Source organism: Triplophysa dalaica, chromosome 6 (genome assembly GCF_015846415.1).
Source record: "Triplophysa dalaica isolate WHDGS20190420 chromosome 6, ASM1584641v1, whole genome shotgun sequence".
Taxonomy (NCBI): Eukaryota; Metazoa; Chordata; class Actinopteri; order Cypriniformes; family Nemacheilidae; genus Triplophysa; species Triplophysa dalaica.
The window spans coordinates 25947118-25966327 of record NC_079547.1 but is presented as its reverse complement, the minus strand read 5'-3'; the positions used below and the strand labels follow the sequence as shown (position 1 = coordinate 25966327).

Genomic DNA, 19210 nt, shown 5'->3' with positions numbered 1-19210 from the left:
GTGGTTATACAAGTCTCATGAATTTCTAGTGAATTTCCATTTTAATTTTTAAAGGAGGAAATGCTCTTAAACCATATTTGATGCTCTGCATTTATTTCACCATTTAATGTCCATCTTGACATTTCTGAGACATTTTGAGTCTTTTTCTTCAGGTGGGGGGGGGTTTGGTCCAGAGGCGTGCATGTCAGAAGCCTGGAGGCATAGAGCCCTGAGACAATGTTTGCTCAGCTTAATAAGGCCTGTATAAAAGTCAATGAAGCAGGCATTCCTTCACTTACTCTCACTTGAAGTCTTGTGCACACCCACATCACCCTGACACACACGCTCACACACACGCAGGCCAGAGGAAGGTTGTCACCAGCAGTGTTAGTCATTATTAGAGTTAGTAATGCAGCTCTCAACAATAGCATTTCATCACATCCACACTTGTGTTAGATTTGAAAGCGTCTTGATTCTGTAAGACCGACCTTAGGCCTCCAATCATCTTCACCTGTTCGTCTGAGAGACCAACGCAAACTTAAAGAAGCGACTCGCAGCGCTCTCTTCACCTGGACAGGTAAGCCTAACCTTCATATTCATCCTCTGTCAAGAAATAAATCATCTGTTTTTAAGAAAGACAAGCAAAGAGTGTGTTTTGACTTTGGAGACACCTAATGTCAAAAGAGCTACGGGTTCATCTTTAAATGCTTCAAATATGGGGATAGCTGGAAGGAAAAAGCAGCCAATAAGAGTCCAGAGTAGATACGACGTAGCCTTGCAAGATGGTTGTGAGAGCGAATCTGTCATTTCTCCTGAAAACCTCATATGACTAACCATAGTCTTACGACAGTAAACAGGTTTTTTATTTGTAGGAATGATTCATTTGCCCCAGGGAAGCTCAAACCGTGGTGTGTTTTAAGGTCACCACATAATTCTTATACTTGCATTTGTTTCATTCTAGCTGTGATGATTTGTTTTTTTAACGTGCGTGTAAACCGTAATAATTGAATATCGTGTTGTGGTTGTGAGTGCAGTTGATGTGTTATGTTGTACATGAGGAGAGGCGGGTGTTTTATTTGGGTGTGCTTGAGTCAGTGTTATCGTGAACATTGTTCTGATTAATTGAGGCCGATATGAGCGCACCTGTTCTCAAAGCGACATCACTCACCTGTGCTTCATATTCACAGACATTCGTGTCACCCCAAAATTAAAGCTCTTAGATTCTCATCTGGCTTTCCCCCAGAAAAACCAACAAACCGCAGATGACTGTTTCTTTCTCCCTGAAGGAAAAAGTGTAAGTGACTTTTATTGGCTGTTGTCCAGTTGCTTCAGAAGAAGGAAGAAAAGCTCAATCGCCAAAGGCAAATGTAAACTTTTAATAGACTGCTCGAAGGCTAAAGAGGCTATTGTGGCTGAAATAGAGTCAATAACTCTAAACACATAATGGATATGTTGAGTTGACTCACAGCTCATGTCAATTATTCCTTAAAGAAATACACCAGTATCCCCAAAATTGACTGATTTCTATCATTTGTCACACGTGTTGTGCACAAAATACCCCAAAAGATCTTTCTGCATGCAATGAAAATATAAAAAACAATGGAAATTTCTAACCCATTGTCTTGAGAATTGGCATTTACACCTGCTGCAGAAACCAATGACATGTTGATTTAAAGGGACAGTACATCTCAAAATAAGAATTCTTTCATTTGTAATCTCATGTCAGTTTGAACCTGTGAATTCTGACCTTCGTCAGAACACAAAAGAAGATTTTTTCAAGAGTAGCCAAACAACACTGAAGCCACTAAGAGCAAAACCACAAAGACATTTCTTGAAATATCTTCTTTTGCTTTGTGATGTCCCTTTAAGAGAATATCTTTCGTTAATGTTATATGGCTTCAAAGGACTTAGCTCACATTCTTTTATCTTTCGAAGAATAAAGTCATTCAGGTTTGGAATGACATCAGGAGGATGACAGATGACGTGATGTTGGATTTCAGCCATTTGGAGATTGACGTGTAGATAAGCCAATAAGAAATGAGCTTGAGAAAAGCTGGCACAAGTGCATCACACCTGCCGAATGAGATGTTGAGGAAGCAGTAAGAACGTTCTAAAGAGAACGCAAGAAGTACCTGAACAATCACCCAAAGCAGAGGATTTTTTTCGGTTCTCTGCCAAAGAACTAAAATTCTTGTGCTTGGAAAGTACTGACGACAAAACACTTTACTCTTAAACTGACGACAGCCAAACGCTACTCATGAACCAAATCAGTGAAGGTTAAACTTAAAACATGAAGCGTAGCATATTTCTGGCATCAGGAAGAAGAATCTGTTGAATATACTGTATACGGTTGTGATGGTTTCTTCTTTGACCTTGAAGGCCGGTCAGTGGCACTCATGGCGATTGTTTAAGATTCAGCCAATGATTCTGCACCACATCACTGGAAATCGGTCACATGGTCGGGAAACTCCACGCTAAACGCTTGTAATGATTGCCAAATATTTTATGTCCTCATGATGTGAACAAGCTGAGAATAAAGCAGATGTTCATGAGCTCAATGAAGCGCAACGCTCATTAATAATTAATCTTTTCCCACAAAACCATCCGTAAATAATAACACACTTTAAAGGGAAATTCTTCTTGTTTTGTTGGTAAATGAGATTCTCCAAAGTCTGTCAAACAGAAATAGATTTTATTTACAAAAAGTTTCAATCTATAATAAAAGGAAGTGTTTGACATCGCAATCAAAACGCTGTGGGTGCTTTGGCATATTTCCTGGTCCCATGGCAACGGAAGCTCTGATGGGTGAATTCCTCCTCAGGATTATGGGTGGTGGAGTGATGCAGTTTGGCTTTTATTGTTCAAATTTTCATTTGTTCAAATGAAATCTTGTAGACCTGCGGCTTCTAACAGAATCACAATCGGGTATCGGTCATGAAGGTTTGATGAAGAACACGACTGAGACTTTGTGAAACCTGCGGTTGGTTTAACTGCACTGTCACACCTGACCTACACCAGCACATTGATATGAAAATGTCTCTTTATTTACCAGGAAAGAAAAACGTCGTTGTTTTCTTGATGTTTTTACTTGGGCGTGAAGTGTGTAAGCAGAGAAGTTATTATTTGATGCTTATCTGTAACTGCCACAGTCATCAAGTCTCATATCTCAGTCAACTCTTAAAATTACAGGTTGAGAATTGAGAGGAAGAGTTTCGCTTTCAATGAGAAAAATGTTAATAGTGCAAATGGTCTTGAAAGGAATAGCAGGTTTACTTTTCGTGATGTTTTATTTTTGTGTTTACATGTCAAGTAAGACTCTTTTATACCCTAAAGTTGGATGACTTGTACGATTTCCAGGCTGTTTTTGTCTCAGCAGAAGGTAAATCTGAAAAGCCAGAGACTCTGTTTTCTCTTTATTTAATCTCAACGCAGTCTACGAGAAACACACAAGACATTAAAGATTGATTTCTCGTTTCTTTCCTCGATCACTGACGCTCTTCTTTCTTGAACCGTGAGAGGCCGATAAACACTAGAGGGTTGAATGCTATTGACCTGGCCAACGGTGCGTCTCTTCACCCTTCCAAAATGAATTCTGGAGTCTTTAACCAAACTCATTTAAGGCTCAGTCATGGGTTTAATCCCTGTTTGCATCTGCTGTCCACAGTCAATATGACTAAATGTGCCTGTCTAATGGGTTTATGGCAAGCTGTTACGAGCAGACTGGACACCGGCTCACAGACTGAAACTAAGCCCCTCGCACATGAATCAAACCTCCATCTTTACTCTGGAATAGTGGGTGGGGGGGGGGGGTGAAAGCAGCAGGGGGGACGGAGGATGAAAACAAGGATTCTTAAAGAAGGATAACTTCATTTCCTTTAGCGTTTACCCCACTGGATCTTCAAAGCCGTCCCGGGCCTCGGTTTGTGTACACGTACAGAGAATGAGAGACAAATGGTTTCAACTTTGACCTTTCAATACATGCCAGGGTCCTCAGCGCCAGCATCGCAGGATAGTCATAAATGTGATGTTTTTACCGTGGTCATAACAATAATAATGTAATTTCCTCTGCTGGGTGTGGAGCCATCTCACACTTTTATGAATGAATGTACAAACAGAGAGTCTCAGAGAACATGTGGCAGACACCAGATTCTGTACACATGACCAAATGCTTCTTATTCTCCATCTGACGATTATGGGCACATATTTACTTATGATATGAACAGAGGACATTACCCAACAAATACCTACACTGACCTGTACATTTATGGCTGGTTTATGGCATAACAACACGTACAAAATCCAGAAAATTACTGAAGACTTACCGAAGAAGAATAGTGCGAGGTGGTAAAAAAATGGAAATTGGGTGGTCACAGATGAGATCGCCTTAACATCTCAGTTATTTCTCACAGACATCAATGAGATTAAATGGAGAGCAAACGGAAACTCGTCTGCATCTCAGATGTTTCTCCAGAGAAAACTAGTCAGAAATCGGACAAATGTGTCTGTCATTAGAGTTTGAGAAGAGATGTCGACAATGTGTCAAACTGAGCTCAGATTTGTCTAGTCTGCAATCAAAAATACAAACACTTAAACCAGCTCATTACTAGTTAAAAACAGCAAAAAAACATCTTAAACCAGCATATACCATCTTAAACCAGCACAGACCAGCTCAAACCAGCTAATGACTAGTTTAAACCAGCACAAACAAGCTTCAACCAGCTAAAACCAGTATGCTTCAAAACCTACCTAATCAGCCTATGCTGTTTTCTTCACATAGTATGTAAATGCTTCTTAATATAAAGCTGTAGAGTAAATAAACGCTGTAAATGTCATCTTTATATTTGTTTGATGAGCGTCTTTAATCATGAAAGACCTGAAAACATCACTTTGCACTTCCACAGATGCAGTTATATGAATATTCAACATGTGCACACGAAGCAGCACGCTGCACAACACTTCACCGACTGTCTGTCATGTAAAACCAAATGATTTATGAGGCTTGTTTCTGAGAGTCTGTGGTCGTTCCTCAGTGGCTTTGGGACATTACAGCGACAGAGCGTTTAATTCTTAACACTACAAATCATTCAGGAGATAATCATCTCAGCTAGTTCTTCCCCTGAGGACCATCGCTCACAGGTTTCTCTTGAGATTTGATGGAGGTCTGTTGTGTTTCATTCAAGTATCAACTAAGTCTCAGATGTTTCTCCTTAAAATAAAAAATAAAACAAATGAAAACATATAAAGCGTCTGGAGATGTAAATGAATGTGGATTGTAGAGGTCAAATCATCTGTATTTAATGAGAAATGTTTGAGTTGACATCGAGATCTTCAATAATTTTGACTTTTGATTCCAGACGAGACAAATCTGAGCTCAGTTTGACACACTGTTGACGTTTCTTCTCAAACTCTCATGACAGACACATTTCCGACTCATTTTCTCAGGAGAAACATCTGAGACACACGTGAGACTTAAGCAATCATTTGTCCTTCATTTAATTTAATGAACATCTAGGAGGAATAACTGAGATATTAAAGATATTAACCCTCCATAAAACAAGCAAAACATCTCATAATTTTCCTGAGCGTGTGGGACGTTTGCCCTGGACACCCTTGACATGTGACTTTGAATGTTTGACTTTTTGGAGGAGCAAACACCGGTCACAGTGTCTTTATTAAAAGGGATTATGTCAATTTCACTCAGAAATCTTTCTGGTTAAACACACTCATCGTATTTATTTATCAGATATTTTTCTGAAAGTCTTGTGTAATGCGAGTCTGTTGAGGTACGTTTGGCACTACAGATATGCTCTCGACTCATCTAAAGCATCTTTAACTCCGTCTTCAGTTTGATTAAAAACTCCCGCTGTCACAGGAGACAAGAGACTCACATCGGCACCTTAAAAGCCGACCTCAAAATCACTGATGTCACTCGCCATTCTGTACAGATGACCCAGAAGTAAACCGTTCAGTCAAATCCATTTGGTTTCCCCAATGCTGAACGCTCTTTTTCTTCCCGATGCTCATTTGGGAGCGTCCCGGGACTCTTAAAGACCCCGCCGCCGTCACACAGACTCACAGTTTTCTTTGAGTAGCTTGAGGTGGTTGTGTTGCTGGCAATGCGTGCGACAGAACTCTTGTGTATGACCGCTTGTTTCTACTAACAAAGTCAAAGGAATCGATCGACTTGATCCTTTCTTGATTTTCTCAGATAATATTGTGGTGTGTGATTTTCATTTCTTCATCTTCTGCAGGAGACGATGGCCAGTCCAGTTCGAATCCACACGGACAGTTCAGGTCTTCAGCTGCCGCGCTTCACAGAGAGCCCGCCGTCTTTCCTCAAGCGTGAGGACGGAATAGTGCAGACATCAGACATGCTCGACCTCAAACCTCGTCCAGACGCCTCAGACCGTGGATATCCAGGACTCTATCTGTCCTGCTTTGATATGTTGTTTACAGAAGACACCACGTGGCTGGTGAGGCTGTCGGATTCATGCGGGCCGGCGGGCGGCGTGCCCAGACTGGAACCCGAACAGTGTCCTGTGATTGACAGCCCGGGTCTGGGAACATCTCCTCTGTCTCCTACACTGGAGGAACAGGTGGAGGAGAGATCTCTGGAGCAGGTGCAAAGTCTGGTGGTGGGAGAAGTTCTGAAGGACATCGAGACGGCTTGTAAACTTCTCAACATCACACCGGGTGAGATATTTCTTTTTGGAAGTCTTTCTCAGATGTTTCTCTCCAAATGTCCCAAATGTGTCCGTCATTAGAGTTTGAGAAGAGATGTCACCAGTGTGTCAAACTGAGTCTCGACTGCAATCAAAAGTCGATATGATTGAAGATCTCAATATCAACTCAAAGGTTTCTCATCACATTGACTCTAATTCAGATGATTTGACCTCTTCAATCGACGTTTATTTACACCTCCGGACTTTTCGTGTGTCTTCTACAATTTCGCTCTCATCTGTTTCTCTTTTTATTCCTCCTAAGAGAAACATCAAAGAAGTTTATACATCAAATAGAAGAGCATTTTTCTTCCGAGTCACGATATGACCACATCACTGAGATAATAAAGTAAAAAAAATTATGCAAAATATGATTAATGAACTATTACGGTGCGTTGTTACATCGTTTGTCACATCTCATCAGGAAAACAAAAGAGCTCGATATCACGGTGACACATATTCAAATGAAGAAGTCATCGCTCATCGTTCGCGCTCGATGTGAGACAGCTTTAAGTTATTATTGAGCCGTGTAAACACAAAGAATGAAACTGTTAGAAAAGGCATTTAGTGAAGAAAGCCTGAGGGCGGCTGAAAGTAAACCTACCAGGATCTGTGTAATCCTCCCAGTTTCACCGAATGGATGTGAGCTTTGTTCCGCTGTCTTTCCTTCAGGACATATAAGCCACTCCCATCACCACAACAATCATCAACCCATTCAACAAAACACAACACATCCAACATCTCGTTCACTGCGGTTTAAAGATGAATATCGCTGCTTTTGAATTCAAATCATCAGTGGATTTCAGGACATATTGCTGTCGATTTCCTGGTGTCATGCCATAATGAACGGCTTTAAAAGGTCACACCACCTTGTGTAAACACCCGTCCCGCGTGTTTGCTTTTTCAAAAGCGCTCTCCTCAGCTAACTTTCTGTAAGACGTTTGAAAACATTTGGAGACTGTCCAAACAAAACCCAATCCCGGCGGCCTGGAAGGACGGTTTGACTCACTCCTCTCTGACGTTTCAGATCCGATGGAGTGGAATTGTGGGAATGTTCAGAAGTGGTTGCTGTGGACCGAGCATCTCTACCGGCTCCCGCAGGTGGGCAAAGCTTTCCAAGACCTGGACGGCAAAGATTTGTGCTCCATGAGCGAGGAAGACTTCCTTCAGCGCTCGCCGCAGTGCAGCGAAACCTTACACGCACATCTGGAGATATGGAAATCAGGTACACGCCTAAAACATGTGTTTGAAAACAGTACCGTTTACTCTCTAACCGGGTTTCTAAACACGATTGTGTTTTGGTTTCTTCATGTCATCAGCTGCCTGGATGAAGGAGAGATGTGCAGTCGGAGATACGAGGATGAGAGGTACAGCACGCGCTATGTATCTGCAAACTTTACCACGCTTTAACCATATCCACTGATGTAATGATGTGATCCCACAGAAACAGAGGAGCTGTGGTCTGAGGCCGACTCATCTTGTTCTGGTCAACCCATTCATCTGTGGCAGTTCCTCAGAGAACTTCTCCTCAAACCTCACAGTTACGGCCGCTGTATACGCTGGCTTAATAAAGAGAAAGGTGAGAACACAACCTCCAGCCCAGTTGATCACTTCACCTTCATTTGATTGACTTCAGTTCAGGTATATTTGAGGTATAGTTCAGGTAACGCTTTACAGTAAGGTACCTTTTATAAATATGTTATTAACGATGTCTAAGTCCTTTAAAAATGCATTATGAAGCGGTTATAACTATAGGATAGTGAGCAGGAATAGGAAAAAAATAAACACATCCCTGACTGTCCAGTCTGACGGCCTATATCGCAAACCACATCAAGAGAATAATGAATCTGCTTTCCCATTAAAATAAAAATGAATAAATACATTTATTAAGAATTTATGGTCACACTTTATCTTAAGGTCCACTTCTCACTTTTAACAAACCATTAACTTCAACTTTTGCTTCAACAAACTTCTAATTTGGTGGTTATTAATAGAAAGTATGATAGTTATGAGGTTTAGGTTTTGGGTAGGAATAGGGATGTAGAATATGGTCACGCAGAGTATGTGCTTTATAAGTGCTAATAAACGGCCAACATTCTAAGCATATGCATGCTAACTTATTAATAGTGAGAATTGGTCCCTATACTAAAGTGTCACCACATTTATAACATGAGGATGTACTTCATTAGAATCCCTCTTTTTATTCATGCAGTTATAACTGCTTCATAATGCATTTGCAAATGACATTTATCATTAATGAACACATTTATAACTGCTTTATAAAGGGTACGTGAATGTAAAGTGTTACCATAGTTTAGATAGTAAGCAAACGAATGTCAGTAGTACTTTTCAATGCTATTACTACAAAACTGGCCCATTAAATAGTTTATTAAAGTAAACCTTTAAGTGCACTTAAGTGTAAGAGTCGTCCATTTTAAATTTAAAAAAAAAATGTTCCTTTGTACAGTCACTAGTAAGTGAACTTACATTCTTACTTACTTGCATTTTTGGTACACTTTGAAGTACACACGCATTAAACTTTCTATGCTTCATATATTCTTTAAATGAACTAAACGTCGGACTTATAGTTTACTCTTTACTTATTATTGTGCACTTTATGTATACTACTGCGTTTACTTTTTTTATTTTTTAAATAAGCCTTGAAGTATCCTTAAGATCTGAAGCTTTAGTTTTACACGTGTTTTATTTGCTCTAAACTATTTCACCTCAAAACTAAACTTGACGTATTTAAACTTTAACTTGAATGAAAAACATTATTTAATAGAGTAAACAGGAATATACATCAAGTACACTTCGAATACTTCATTTTACTTTGACAGAGTTGATCTCCATCAAATGATCTAAGTGTAGAGCGTACAATCATCTAGGCAGAATACTTTTGTGTTTCATTAAAAGTTTATTTGTAGTATTCACTATGTGGTGCTGTCTTTTGAGTGAAGGTTGTCTTCTATGATGTCATCATGGAATTGCTCTGGTGTTTTTACACAGGAATCTTTAAAATCGAGGACTCGGCTCACGTGGCTCGTCTCTGGGGTCTGAGGAAGAACCGTCCGGCTATGAACTATGACAAACTCAGTCGTTCCATACGCCAGTACTATAAAAAGGGCATCATCCGCAAACCAGATGTCTCTCAAAGACTCGTCTATCAGTTTGTCCATCCAGTTTAAGAGATGAGACAACGGCCTCTGAACTGACAGACCTTCAACATTTCATTCAATCTTTATTAAGGAGAACTTTAAGATGTCAATCATTTTCTAAGCATCAAGTGTGTTTGATTTTAAATGCTTTAACACGTGTTACAGATGTGTTGGCTCTTATCTGTTACTTTAAGACCGTTCTGTCACATCATTTATGATGTTTAATAAGAGGTTAAAAACAAGAAAGGTTCTTGGGGTATGTTCAGAAGAGAAGATCACTCGCAGCGTCTGCCTGTTAGTCAACACCACAGAGGGTGGAACCTTCATTCAAATATTGTTTCTCTTTGCACCTTTATGTACATTCAGGACGTTCACATGAGCGTGTGAATATTTTTGAGCAAACCTTCATGACCCAGCCCATGATCTTCTGGGGAAAACCTTCCCCTTCCTCTTAATCTCCGGCCTGCGCCCAGCAAACATCACAGTTTTTCTGGGTTTGTGAGTAATTGTACAGCAAAGCTTTTAACTCTGCCAATGTTAATTCAGCTTTAACTGAAATGATGAATGTTCACCTTTACACACACACACCGCTTAAGATACACGTCATACGTGACGCCCGTGAAATGATGATAATTGATGTCCTGCATCAAGTTTACGTCAAATATCAGTCTGTATGTTTCTGGGGGTTTTTCTCTCGGGTTCTCTTGTGAAGAAATTTCAGTAACAGTTTTACTCTTTTATTACAGATCAGAATCATTTTACGTGTTCATTCTGTTGTGCTCAGACAGTTCTGAATTCATTTATTAAAAAAATCTTTATTTGTTGTTATGTTTTGTCTGTTTCTCTTGGCTTTACTAAACTTGAGTTTAAACCTCACACCAGTAAATATTAAATCCCACTGCACACTTGCTGCTTGAAACGGTTCTTCGATGCCATAGAAGAACCTTTTGGTTTCTTAAAGAACCTTTAACATCTTTCGTGAAACAGAAAGGTTCTTTAGATAGTAAAAAAGTATGAGTTTGTTCTTTAAAGAACCTTTGGCTGAATGGTTCTTTGTGGAACCAAAAATGGTTCTTGAAGGGCAGTGCTGTGAACCATCTTTTAAGCACATCTTTATTTAAGAGTGTAACTGCACTGATCCAATAAATCACGGCCACGAATCATACAGATGTCTTTTAGACTTTTATTTTGCTCTCTCTTTCCTGTGTCGATCCGAAGATGTCACGGTCTAAGAAAGACACCGTGAAAACTACAAATAAAAGACATATACAACTTAAACACACCTCTTTTACAACAGAATCCCATAACAAATAGTCCAATTTGCCTCATTGTTACAATACAGAACACGTTACATTACACACATTAAAGCACATAAACTCAAACATAAAAATTATAACATGCAACAAATATAAACAAATACCGTGTGCGCCTTTAGGACCATATGCAGAGATTATACGTTTTGAAGGAGCCGCACGTGTTACGACCTGTTCGCATCCATTGCTCTCTGACCCACAGTTCTTCACTCCCTCTCTTAGTCATGTGACGCATTACGCATTATTAAAGGAACATTACATACAGAAAAGCTTTTCATTTTTAAACACAATATAAACAATTTATAATCAACAATTTTCTCTAAACATTGTATTTTAACCATGTTTCAAAAAACCTCAATGAACTTTACAAATCATATCAATAAGCATTACAATATGTCATCGGACATTTACACTCCCATCAAATTACTATGATTTATGATGAACTTCAATAAATGTTTGAATAAATCCAGTAATTTTCAAAATCAAACATCAGAACAAATTGTGTTTTTACTTATCCATGTTCATGTTAAATGAGTACTTCAAATTCCATGCATTATTGCATTTAGAGATTACCACACAAATTTAGTTGTTTTCTACAAGCACAACCAATTTATGAATTGGACGTTCAAGAATAGAAAAATTATTGTTTTTGCTTTTGCCCTCTTTACTCGCCTTTCTATCGCCTAATTGAATTGTGACCTTTCGCACCAATCCATCTTCATCTGTACGAACATCAAGCACTCTTCCTAGTCTCCAGCCATTGCGTGGAAGTGCGTCCTCTTGGAGAATGACAACATCTCCGATTTTTACATTTCGTTTTGCGGAATGCCAGCGCTGTCTGAGTGCTATGTTTGCCAAGTACTCCCTTTTCCATCTACCCCAGAATTGCTCTGTCAAGTACTGGACTCTACGCCACCTTTTTTTGGAATAAAGGTCTTCTGCTTCAAATTTTCCTGGTGGTGGCAGCGGTACAGAAGCTTTCATGGTGAGCAAGTGGTTTGGGGTAAGAGGCTCTAGGCTCTTTGGGTCATTAATGGTATCAGTGGTGAGTGGACGGCAATTTATGATAGACATGGCTTCATAAAGGAAGGTTCTTAAGGAAGCATCATCTAATCTGCCAGCACTTTGAGAGAGGACCCAATTTAAGACACTCCTAATTGTTCTGATCTGCCTTTCCCAAATACCCCCCATGTGGCTGGCATCAGGTACATTGAATGTAAAGTCACATTGTTTTTGGGCTAAGTATGCAGTTAGTCTCTCTTTGTCCAACTCGTTAAGTGCCTTCGTCAGTTCATTCTTTGCCCCAATGAAATTTGTGCCTTGATCTGACCGGATTTCTCGTACAGCACCACGGATTGCTATAAAACTCCGCAGAGCATTTATGAAAGCATCAGTAGTAAGGTCTTCCAGCATTTCCACATGAATTGCTCTAGAAGAGAGACAGGTGAATATGAGGCCATATCTCTTGTACTCTTTACGGCCTTGCTTGGTGTGAAATGGCCCGAAACAATCCATGCCACAGTAGGAAAACGGTGGCGAGGGATCAACACGGTTAGCAGGTAGGTCTGCCATCTTCTGTGTTTCTGTTGGCCTGCGAGCTCTTCTGCATGTAACGCACTGCTTAATGTAGTTAGCTACAACTTTACTGCCACCAACAATCCAGTAACCGTTAGCTCTCAGTTCGTTAAGGGTTTGCCCTCTGCCTTGGTGTTGAGTTTTCTCATGGCAGTGACCCAAAATTAGACGTGTCACCGAACCATTCTTTGGCAGGATTATTGGATGCTTCAAGTCCAAAGGTGAGGAAGCTTTGGTTAAACGCCCCCCTACTCTGAGAACGCCATCGTGCAGCACTGGATCAAGCTGGAAAAATTGATTGTTATTTGGAAGTTTGCCATGACTTAGTGTTTCCATTTCTTTTTCGAATGCATCCTTTTGTGCCAATTTTATAAGCGCGACACCTGCTTTCTTTAAGTCCTCGACATTTATGGGCTTTGGGAATTTGTTTCCTTTAGCTAGTTGCTGGATTCGAGCGACCACTTTCAATGCTGTATGCCATTTTGAGAACCGACTGAATCTGTCCAAAAATTGTTCTTCCTTTTCTAGCTTGGTTTGTAGTACCTGTGTCACTTTTACTTCAGGATCACCCACCAAGAGCTCTGGATCTGACTCCGACGTGACAATCTCTCTTTCCCACAAAAACTTGGGTCCAGTAAACCAATTTGAACTGATCAACTCTGACACACTGAGGCCTCTGGAGGCATGGTCTGCTGGATTACTGTCACTATCAACGTAGTACCACTGTGCGGGGTCTGATGTTTCTCTGATTCTTTGAACTCTATTGGCTACAAAAACGTGGAACCTTCTAGCTTCATTATTGATATAGCCCAAGACTACTTTTGAGTCTGTCCAAAAATATTCTTGGTCGATTTTGAGTTCTAGCTCTTCCCTTAACATACTGCTGACTGCTGAAGAAACTACTGCAGCTGATAACTCAAGCCTGGGTATTGTCACAACTTTAGTGGGTGCAACCCTTGCTTTCCCAATGACTAAAGAGCAGTGTACTTTGTCTTCACTCAGCAATCGTATGTATGAGCACTGACCATACCCTTGACTACTCGCATCGGAAAAATGATGAAGTTCAATTCTCTGGGTCGTTTCCATTTTTCCAGATGTGATGCATCTTGGAATCTGAAGACCCTGCAGATTCTTTAGATCATTTAGCCAGCTTTCCCATCGTGGCTTTAATTCTTCTGGCAGTGGTTCATCCCATTCAATGCCCTTTCGGCACATGTCCTGTAGTATTTTCTTTCCCAGGAGGAGGAAAGGAGCTAGAAAGCCCAGTGGGTCAAACACAGAAGCTATAGTTGAGAGAATTCCCCGCCTCGTTGCTGGTTTCTCATCCAAAATAACTTTAAATGAGAAGGTGTCACTATTTGCACTCCACTTCACTCCTAACACAGTTTGGACTGGAAGGTCATCATGCCTGAGATCCACGTCATGCATTTCAGTTGCTCGTTCATTGTCAGGTATTGACTCCAAAACTTCTCTGTTATTGGAGATGAATTTATGAAGATGCAGTCTTCCTTTGGCACACACAGTTTGTGCTTCTCTCACTAGGTTTATGGCAGTGTCCACATCTTCAACACTGACGAGGCCATCGTCAACATAGAAATTTTTCCTTATGAAGTTGGCTGCTGCAGGATAGTCTTTCTCATTTTGGTTTGCAAGATGCTTCATTCCATAATTTGCGCAGCCAGGTGAGGATGCCGCTCCAAATAGATGGACTTTCATACGATATTCCTTTGGCTCAGAATTCGTATCCCCGTTCTCCCACCACAAGAAACGTAAATAATCTCTGTCCTCCTGGCTTACATGGAACCTGTGGAACATCTTCTCCACATCACAGATGACTGCTATAGGGTATTTGCGAAACCTGCAGAGCACTCCAGTCAGTCCATTTGTAAGATCTGGTCCAACGAGCAGATGATCATTTAGTGCAGTGCCATCATACTTGGCTGAACAGTCGAACACTACCCTAATTTTGTTTGGCTTTTTAGGGTGGTAAACACCTTGGTGAGGGATATACCACACATTTCCTGTTTCAGATTGTTGTTCAGCTCTCTCAGCATCACCATCCTTGAAAACACCTCCCATGAATTTGACATAGTCTTCCTTGAACTTTGGATTTTTCTCAAGCTTCCCTTTTAACCGCTTCAGCCGTGCCAAAGCCAACCGCTTATTTTCTGGCAGGTGTGGGCGTGTCCTAAAGGGTAGGGGCATTTCCAAGTGACCATCCGCATTGTAGTTTGTTTTCTCATTTAATAGTTGCATGAATTGTATGTCATCTTGTGACATGCTCCTTTCTCCAGGGTTGGTATCCTTGAAGTCTGATTCAAGAGCTCTGATGATGGTGGCTGGTGTCAATGGTGGAACTTCCTTGACGTGTACGCGATGGCACAGACCTATTACTTCTGTAGACTTTGCAACCTTTGGTGAGCTACCGACAATACTCCAACCTAAATCTGTCTTAATGGCATAGGGCTCATCTTCACCTCCTGTGATGACTTGTCGTGGTGCCAGTGCTCTTGAGCAGTCGTAACCTATCAACAGTCCGACTTTGCAATCCATCAGCTTTGGCATTTCCTGCACTATACTGTTTAGATGATTCCACCTTTTTGCAGTCTGAGAGGTAGGTATGTGGGAACGTTCAAGAGGAATGAAATCTCTGGTATAGGCGGGTGGCAAGTTGACAAGACTTTGAGAGAGAAGCCCTTTAACTCGAAGCCCATTGACTCTCTCACTCTGAATAATGGAATCTTTTCCCATCATTGTGGTAAGCTTTAACTTAACTGGCTCTAGACTCGCACCTATCTCTTCACATACTTCTTTGTCTACAAAGGTGTTGCTGCTTTGGGTATCCAGTAAGGCATACACCAGGATCTGTTTTTCTGGATTTGTAGATGAAGAAATCCACACAGGAACTATCATGGATGTACTCCCACCACAACCTCTGTCAACAGAGCAAGAAAGGGAAGAAGTTGTTTCTTCTGTTTCGATAGCATGAGAGGATGTGTCTGCTGCAGCAGAAGAGCGTTCTTCATGAAGTGGGGTTGGATGACGTTTCTTACAAATGCTACAAATTGCCTTGCTTCTACACTCTCTCGAATTATGTCCTCGTCTAAGACACCCAAAGCAGAGATTGTTATCAAATATAAGCCTTTTCTTCTCTTCCACTGGCTTATTGGCAAACGTCTGACATTTGTGGATGGAGTGGCTGTCTCCACAACACAGGCATGGAACTGGCTCTGAAAATGGCGATGTGACATTTACTTTATTTGATTCCTTTGGTTGATTTTCACCGGCACTGTTCGACCTCATCACTGTACAGAACTTATCAGGTGCCTTTACATTTGTTATAAACGCGTTGGCCCTTTGGCGCTTTACGTCTCTGATGGGCCTTTCTTCTGTTGACTTCAAGGCATTAAAGGAAGTTACAGGGTTGCATGCCACTTCTGCCTCACGGGCCACAAATTCAGCAAACTCATTGAACTTAGGGTATTCCTCCGTTTCTCTTAAGTGCTTTGTGACATAACGGTTCCATTGAGAGGTTACCCAATCAGGGAGTTTTTGTACCATTCTCTGATTCTCTTCACAGTCATTTAACACCTGAAGTCCTTTGATGTGTGGTATAGCATTGTTGCAGGATATCAGGAAATCACTAAATTGTCTCAATTTAACTGACTCCCTAGAACTAATCTTGGGCCAGTTATTTAGTTTTTCTCTAAATGCCCGCTGTATTACAAAGGGATGACCATATCTAGAGTTCAATAGCTCCCATGCCTGTTCATAGGCTTTATCATCCTTTCGGAAAAAGCTTCCCTCCAGTACACATTTTGCTTCACCACTGATGTATTTCTTTAGATAGAATAACCTATCAACTGGATTTGTGCATCGTCTTTCAATCAAAGCTTTAAAACTTGAACTCCACTCTAAGAATGTAAGTGGATCGCCTGTAAAGACTGAGGGTTCGGGTGCTGGTAGTCTGGTAAGAACCATTGCGTCATGCAAGGCTTGTGCTAATGATCCATCATCGTTAGATTGATTTGGTTGCACTTTGTCAATGTTAATGAATGTCTGTTCCTTTTTCATTTCTTTAGGAGAATAAATGGGACTATTGGCCACTTCACTACCTGTGGTTCTACTTTCGTCACTAGAATCAGCTTCAGAGTATGCTTTAAGCTTTGCCGCTATTACTTGTAGATCTCTTTGGTTTTCCAGTCTCTTTAGCTCCTGTTTTTGTGCAGCTATAGCTTCTTCCATCTTAATTTCAGCCTGTTTTGCTGCGAGTTGTGCTGCACATTCTGCTCTTTTTGCTGCGATGCTTAGGTTTTCGGACGAACATTTTGAATGGCTACTTTGGACAGTGTGTTTTGATTTTGTACTTCCAAATATTGAGTTGGCGTACTCTTTATCCAGCACCATGTGAATTCTTGCATTTTCTCCTGTAGCATCAAATTCCTCTAACCCGACTTCACACATACGTACTTTCAGTAGCCTCATTAGGTCTGCTGTTACTGCTGTACAGGAATCCATCTTCCTTCTAATTTCGGTAGAAGGTGCTGTTTGAGAACGAATGGTTTCATACATTTCTTTTACTTGTGTCTCCAGTCCTTCTACGGCATCCATCATTTTACTTAAGTCTTCCTCAGAACACTCATCCTTTATTTTGACACGTGTATCTTTCGCTTGATCTTTCCAACTTTCATAAAGCTTGATCCACTTAATCTCCTTTTGAGAAATTTCTTGCTGCTTAAGCTCCAGCATTTTTTCAGTTAGTTTTCTTTCCCTTGAAGACTTTCTTGGTTCTTTTTTAGAAGGGGCAGAAGTAGAACCTTTCTCTACTTCTTGTATTGTTTCTAACTCTGTCTGACTGGTCTCCATTTGCTCACCTTGCAACAACCTTTCATTATTTGACATTGTGCCTGGCACTTTATCTTCTTCTTGTTTAATTATTTTTTAGCTCTACTTTATATACTCTTTGAGACCAAGACAGTGTTTAACTGAAAAATCCCAGTAACACTTAAAATACCATTTAAGAACTCAGATCATATAACAGAGCAAGAACATGAACAACAGTTGAATTGTACGATGTTGATAATAATAGAAAGTGTAAATGTAATGATAATCAAATAAACACAATTATATTTAAATGAAACGTTTCCCTTTTATCAAAGTCCTTTTAAATGTCCAGAAATTTTAAAGTTAACAGTCAAACCTGATGTTTGTATGGTCGCACTCTTCTTCCGGTATTGAGTAACGTCACACAGTAACGCTGGACTCTGAAGTCTTTGCCGAAGATTTGCGGCGATGTTGTCAACACAGGTAATTCACGCCCTCTCCTGGTAAGACGCGATATCTCTAAAGATGCCAGAAACCAACACTCCCGGTCATCTGTCGATCAGCAAACCGAAGCTCCGCCTACACCAGCGATATCGTCTTTTCTCTTATGGCGTCTTTCTTTACTCTGTACTCTCGTCGACTTCGGCGGTACGTTTTCACTGTAACTGCACTGATCCAATAAATCACGGCCACGAATCATACAGATGTCTTTTAGACTTTTATTTTGCTCTCTCTTTCCTGTGTCGATCCGAAGATGTCACGGTCTAAGAAAGACACCGTGAAAACTACAAATAAAAGACATATACAACTTAAACACACCTCTTTTACAACAGAATCCCATAACAAATAGTCCAATTTGCCTCATTGTTACAATACAGAACACGTTACATTACACACATTAAAGCACATAAACTCAAACATAAAAATTATAACATGCAACAAATATAAACAAATACCGTGTGCGCCTTTAGGACCATATGCAGAGATTATACGTTTTGAAGGAGCCGCACGTGTTACGACCTGTTCGCATCCATTGCTCTCTGACCCACAGTTCTTCACTCCCTCTCTTAGTCATGTGACGCATTACGCATTATTAAAGGAACATTACATACAGAAAAGCTTTTCATTTTTAAACACAATATAAACAATTTATAATCAACAATTTTCTCTAAACATTGTATTTTAACCATGTTTCAAAAAACCTCAATGAACTTTACAAATCATATCAATAAGCATTACAATATGTCATCGGACATTTACAAAGAGTGCAGTATTTACAACAGGTTAATACAGTACCATGTCTGTTATATTGCTGTAACATGGTGAGGGATGTGTACCGAGATCCTGTACGTCTTTGGACCGGTACATATTTATCTCTATAATAATGTCCGAATGGCAGAAGTTTGCTCGACGTATGTGTGATATCTAGGGCCATTTCTGCGTTGTATTAGAAATCTGCTTGTTTTGCGTGTTTAAGAGTGAAAGAGGGGGATGGTTCAGCGTACGCGATTCACAACGAAGAAGCTTCCGTCAAACACTTCTTTGCGGCAACCCGTCAAAATAAAAGTCCTTTATTTGAGAACGAGTCAAAACATTGCTTTAATAATTCGGTCACGGAGTATTTACTTACTTTGGTAAATTG

The 19210-nt window shown here is 40.3% G+C and overlaps 2 protein-coding genes across 3 annotated transcripts; one reads left to right on the top strand and one right to left on the bottom strand.

Moving 5' to 3' along the window:
* The first annotated feature begins 295 nt into the window (after nucleotides 1–295).
* On the top strand, nucleotides 296–10658 carry LOC130424830 (SAM pointed domain-containing Ets transcription factor). Its single transcript, XM_056750779.1, has 6 exons — nucleotides 296–556; nucleotides 6231–6672; nucleotides 7726–7923; nucleotides 8018–8065; nucleotides 8143–8277; nucleotides 9708–10658. The coding sequence occupies exons 2-6, from the start codon at nucleotides 6237–6239 to the stop codon at nucleotides 9884–9886; spliced, it is 996 nt and encodes a 331-aa protein (XP_056606757.1). The 5' UTR covers nucleotides 296–556; nucleotides 6231–6236; the 3' UTR covers nucleotides 9887–10658.
* A 363-nt stretch (nucleotides 10659–11021) lies between these two features.
* Nucleotides 11022–19036, bottom strand: LOC130424568 (uncharacterized). Of its 2 annotated transcripts, none has more exons than XR_008906958.1 (2): nucleotides 11277–19036; nucleotides 11022–11105 (listed from the first exon to the last, which is right to left on the bottom strand). XR_008906958.1 is itself a non-coding variant. In XM_056750346.1 (2 exons), the coding sequence occupies exon 2, from the start codon at nucleotides 17644–17646 to the stop codon at nucleotides 11752–11754; it is 5895 nt and encodes a 1964-aa protein (XP_056606324.1). In that variant the 5' UTR covers nucleotides 17647–18353; nucleotides 18525–19036; the 3' UTR covers nucleotides 11022–11751. The 2 variants fall into 2 exon arrangements, 1 of the variants encoding a protein (XP_056606324.1); XM_056750346.1 differs by having other exon boundaries at nucleotides 11022–18353; nucleotides 18525–19036.
* Nucleotides 19037–19210: the final 174 nt, after the last annotated feature.

Coding starts and splice junctions, on each gene's coding strand:
- LOC130424568 (XM_056750346.1), bottom strand. CDS start 17,646: ATGTCAAATAATGAAAGGTTGTTGCAAGGTGAGCAAATGGAGACCAGT.
- LOC130424830 (XM_056750779.1), top strand. CDS start 6,237: ATGGCCAGTCCAGTTCGAATCCACACGGACAGTTCAGGTCTTCAGCTG. Junction 6,673..7,725: donor ACTTCTCAACATCACACCGG/GTGAGATATTTC, acceptor CTGACGTTTCAG/ATCCGATGGAGTGGAATTGT. Junction 7,924..8,017: donor TCTGGAGATATGGAAATCAG/GTACACGCCTAA, acceptor TCATGTCATCAG/CTGCCTGGATGAAGGAGAGA.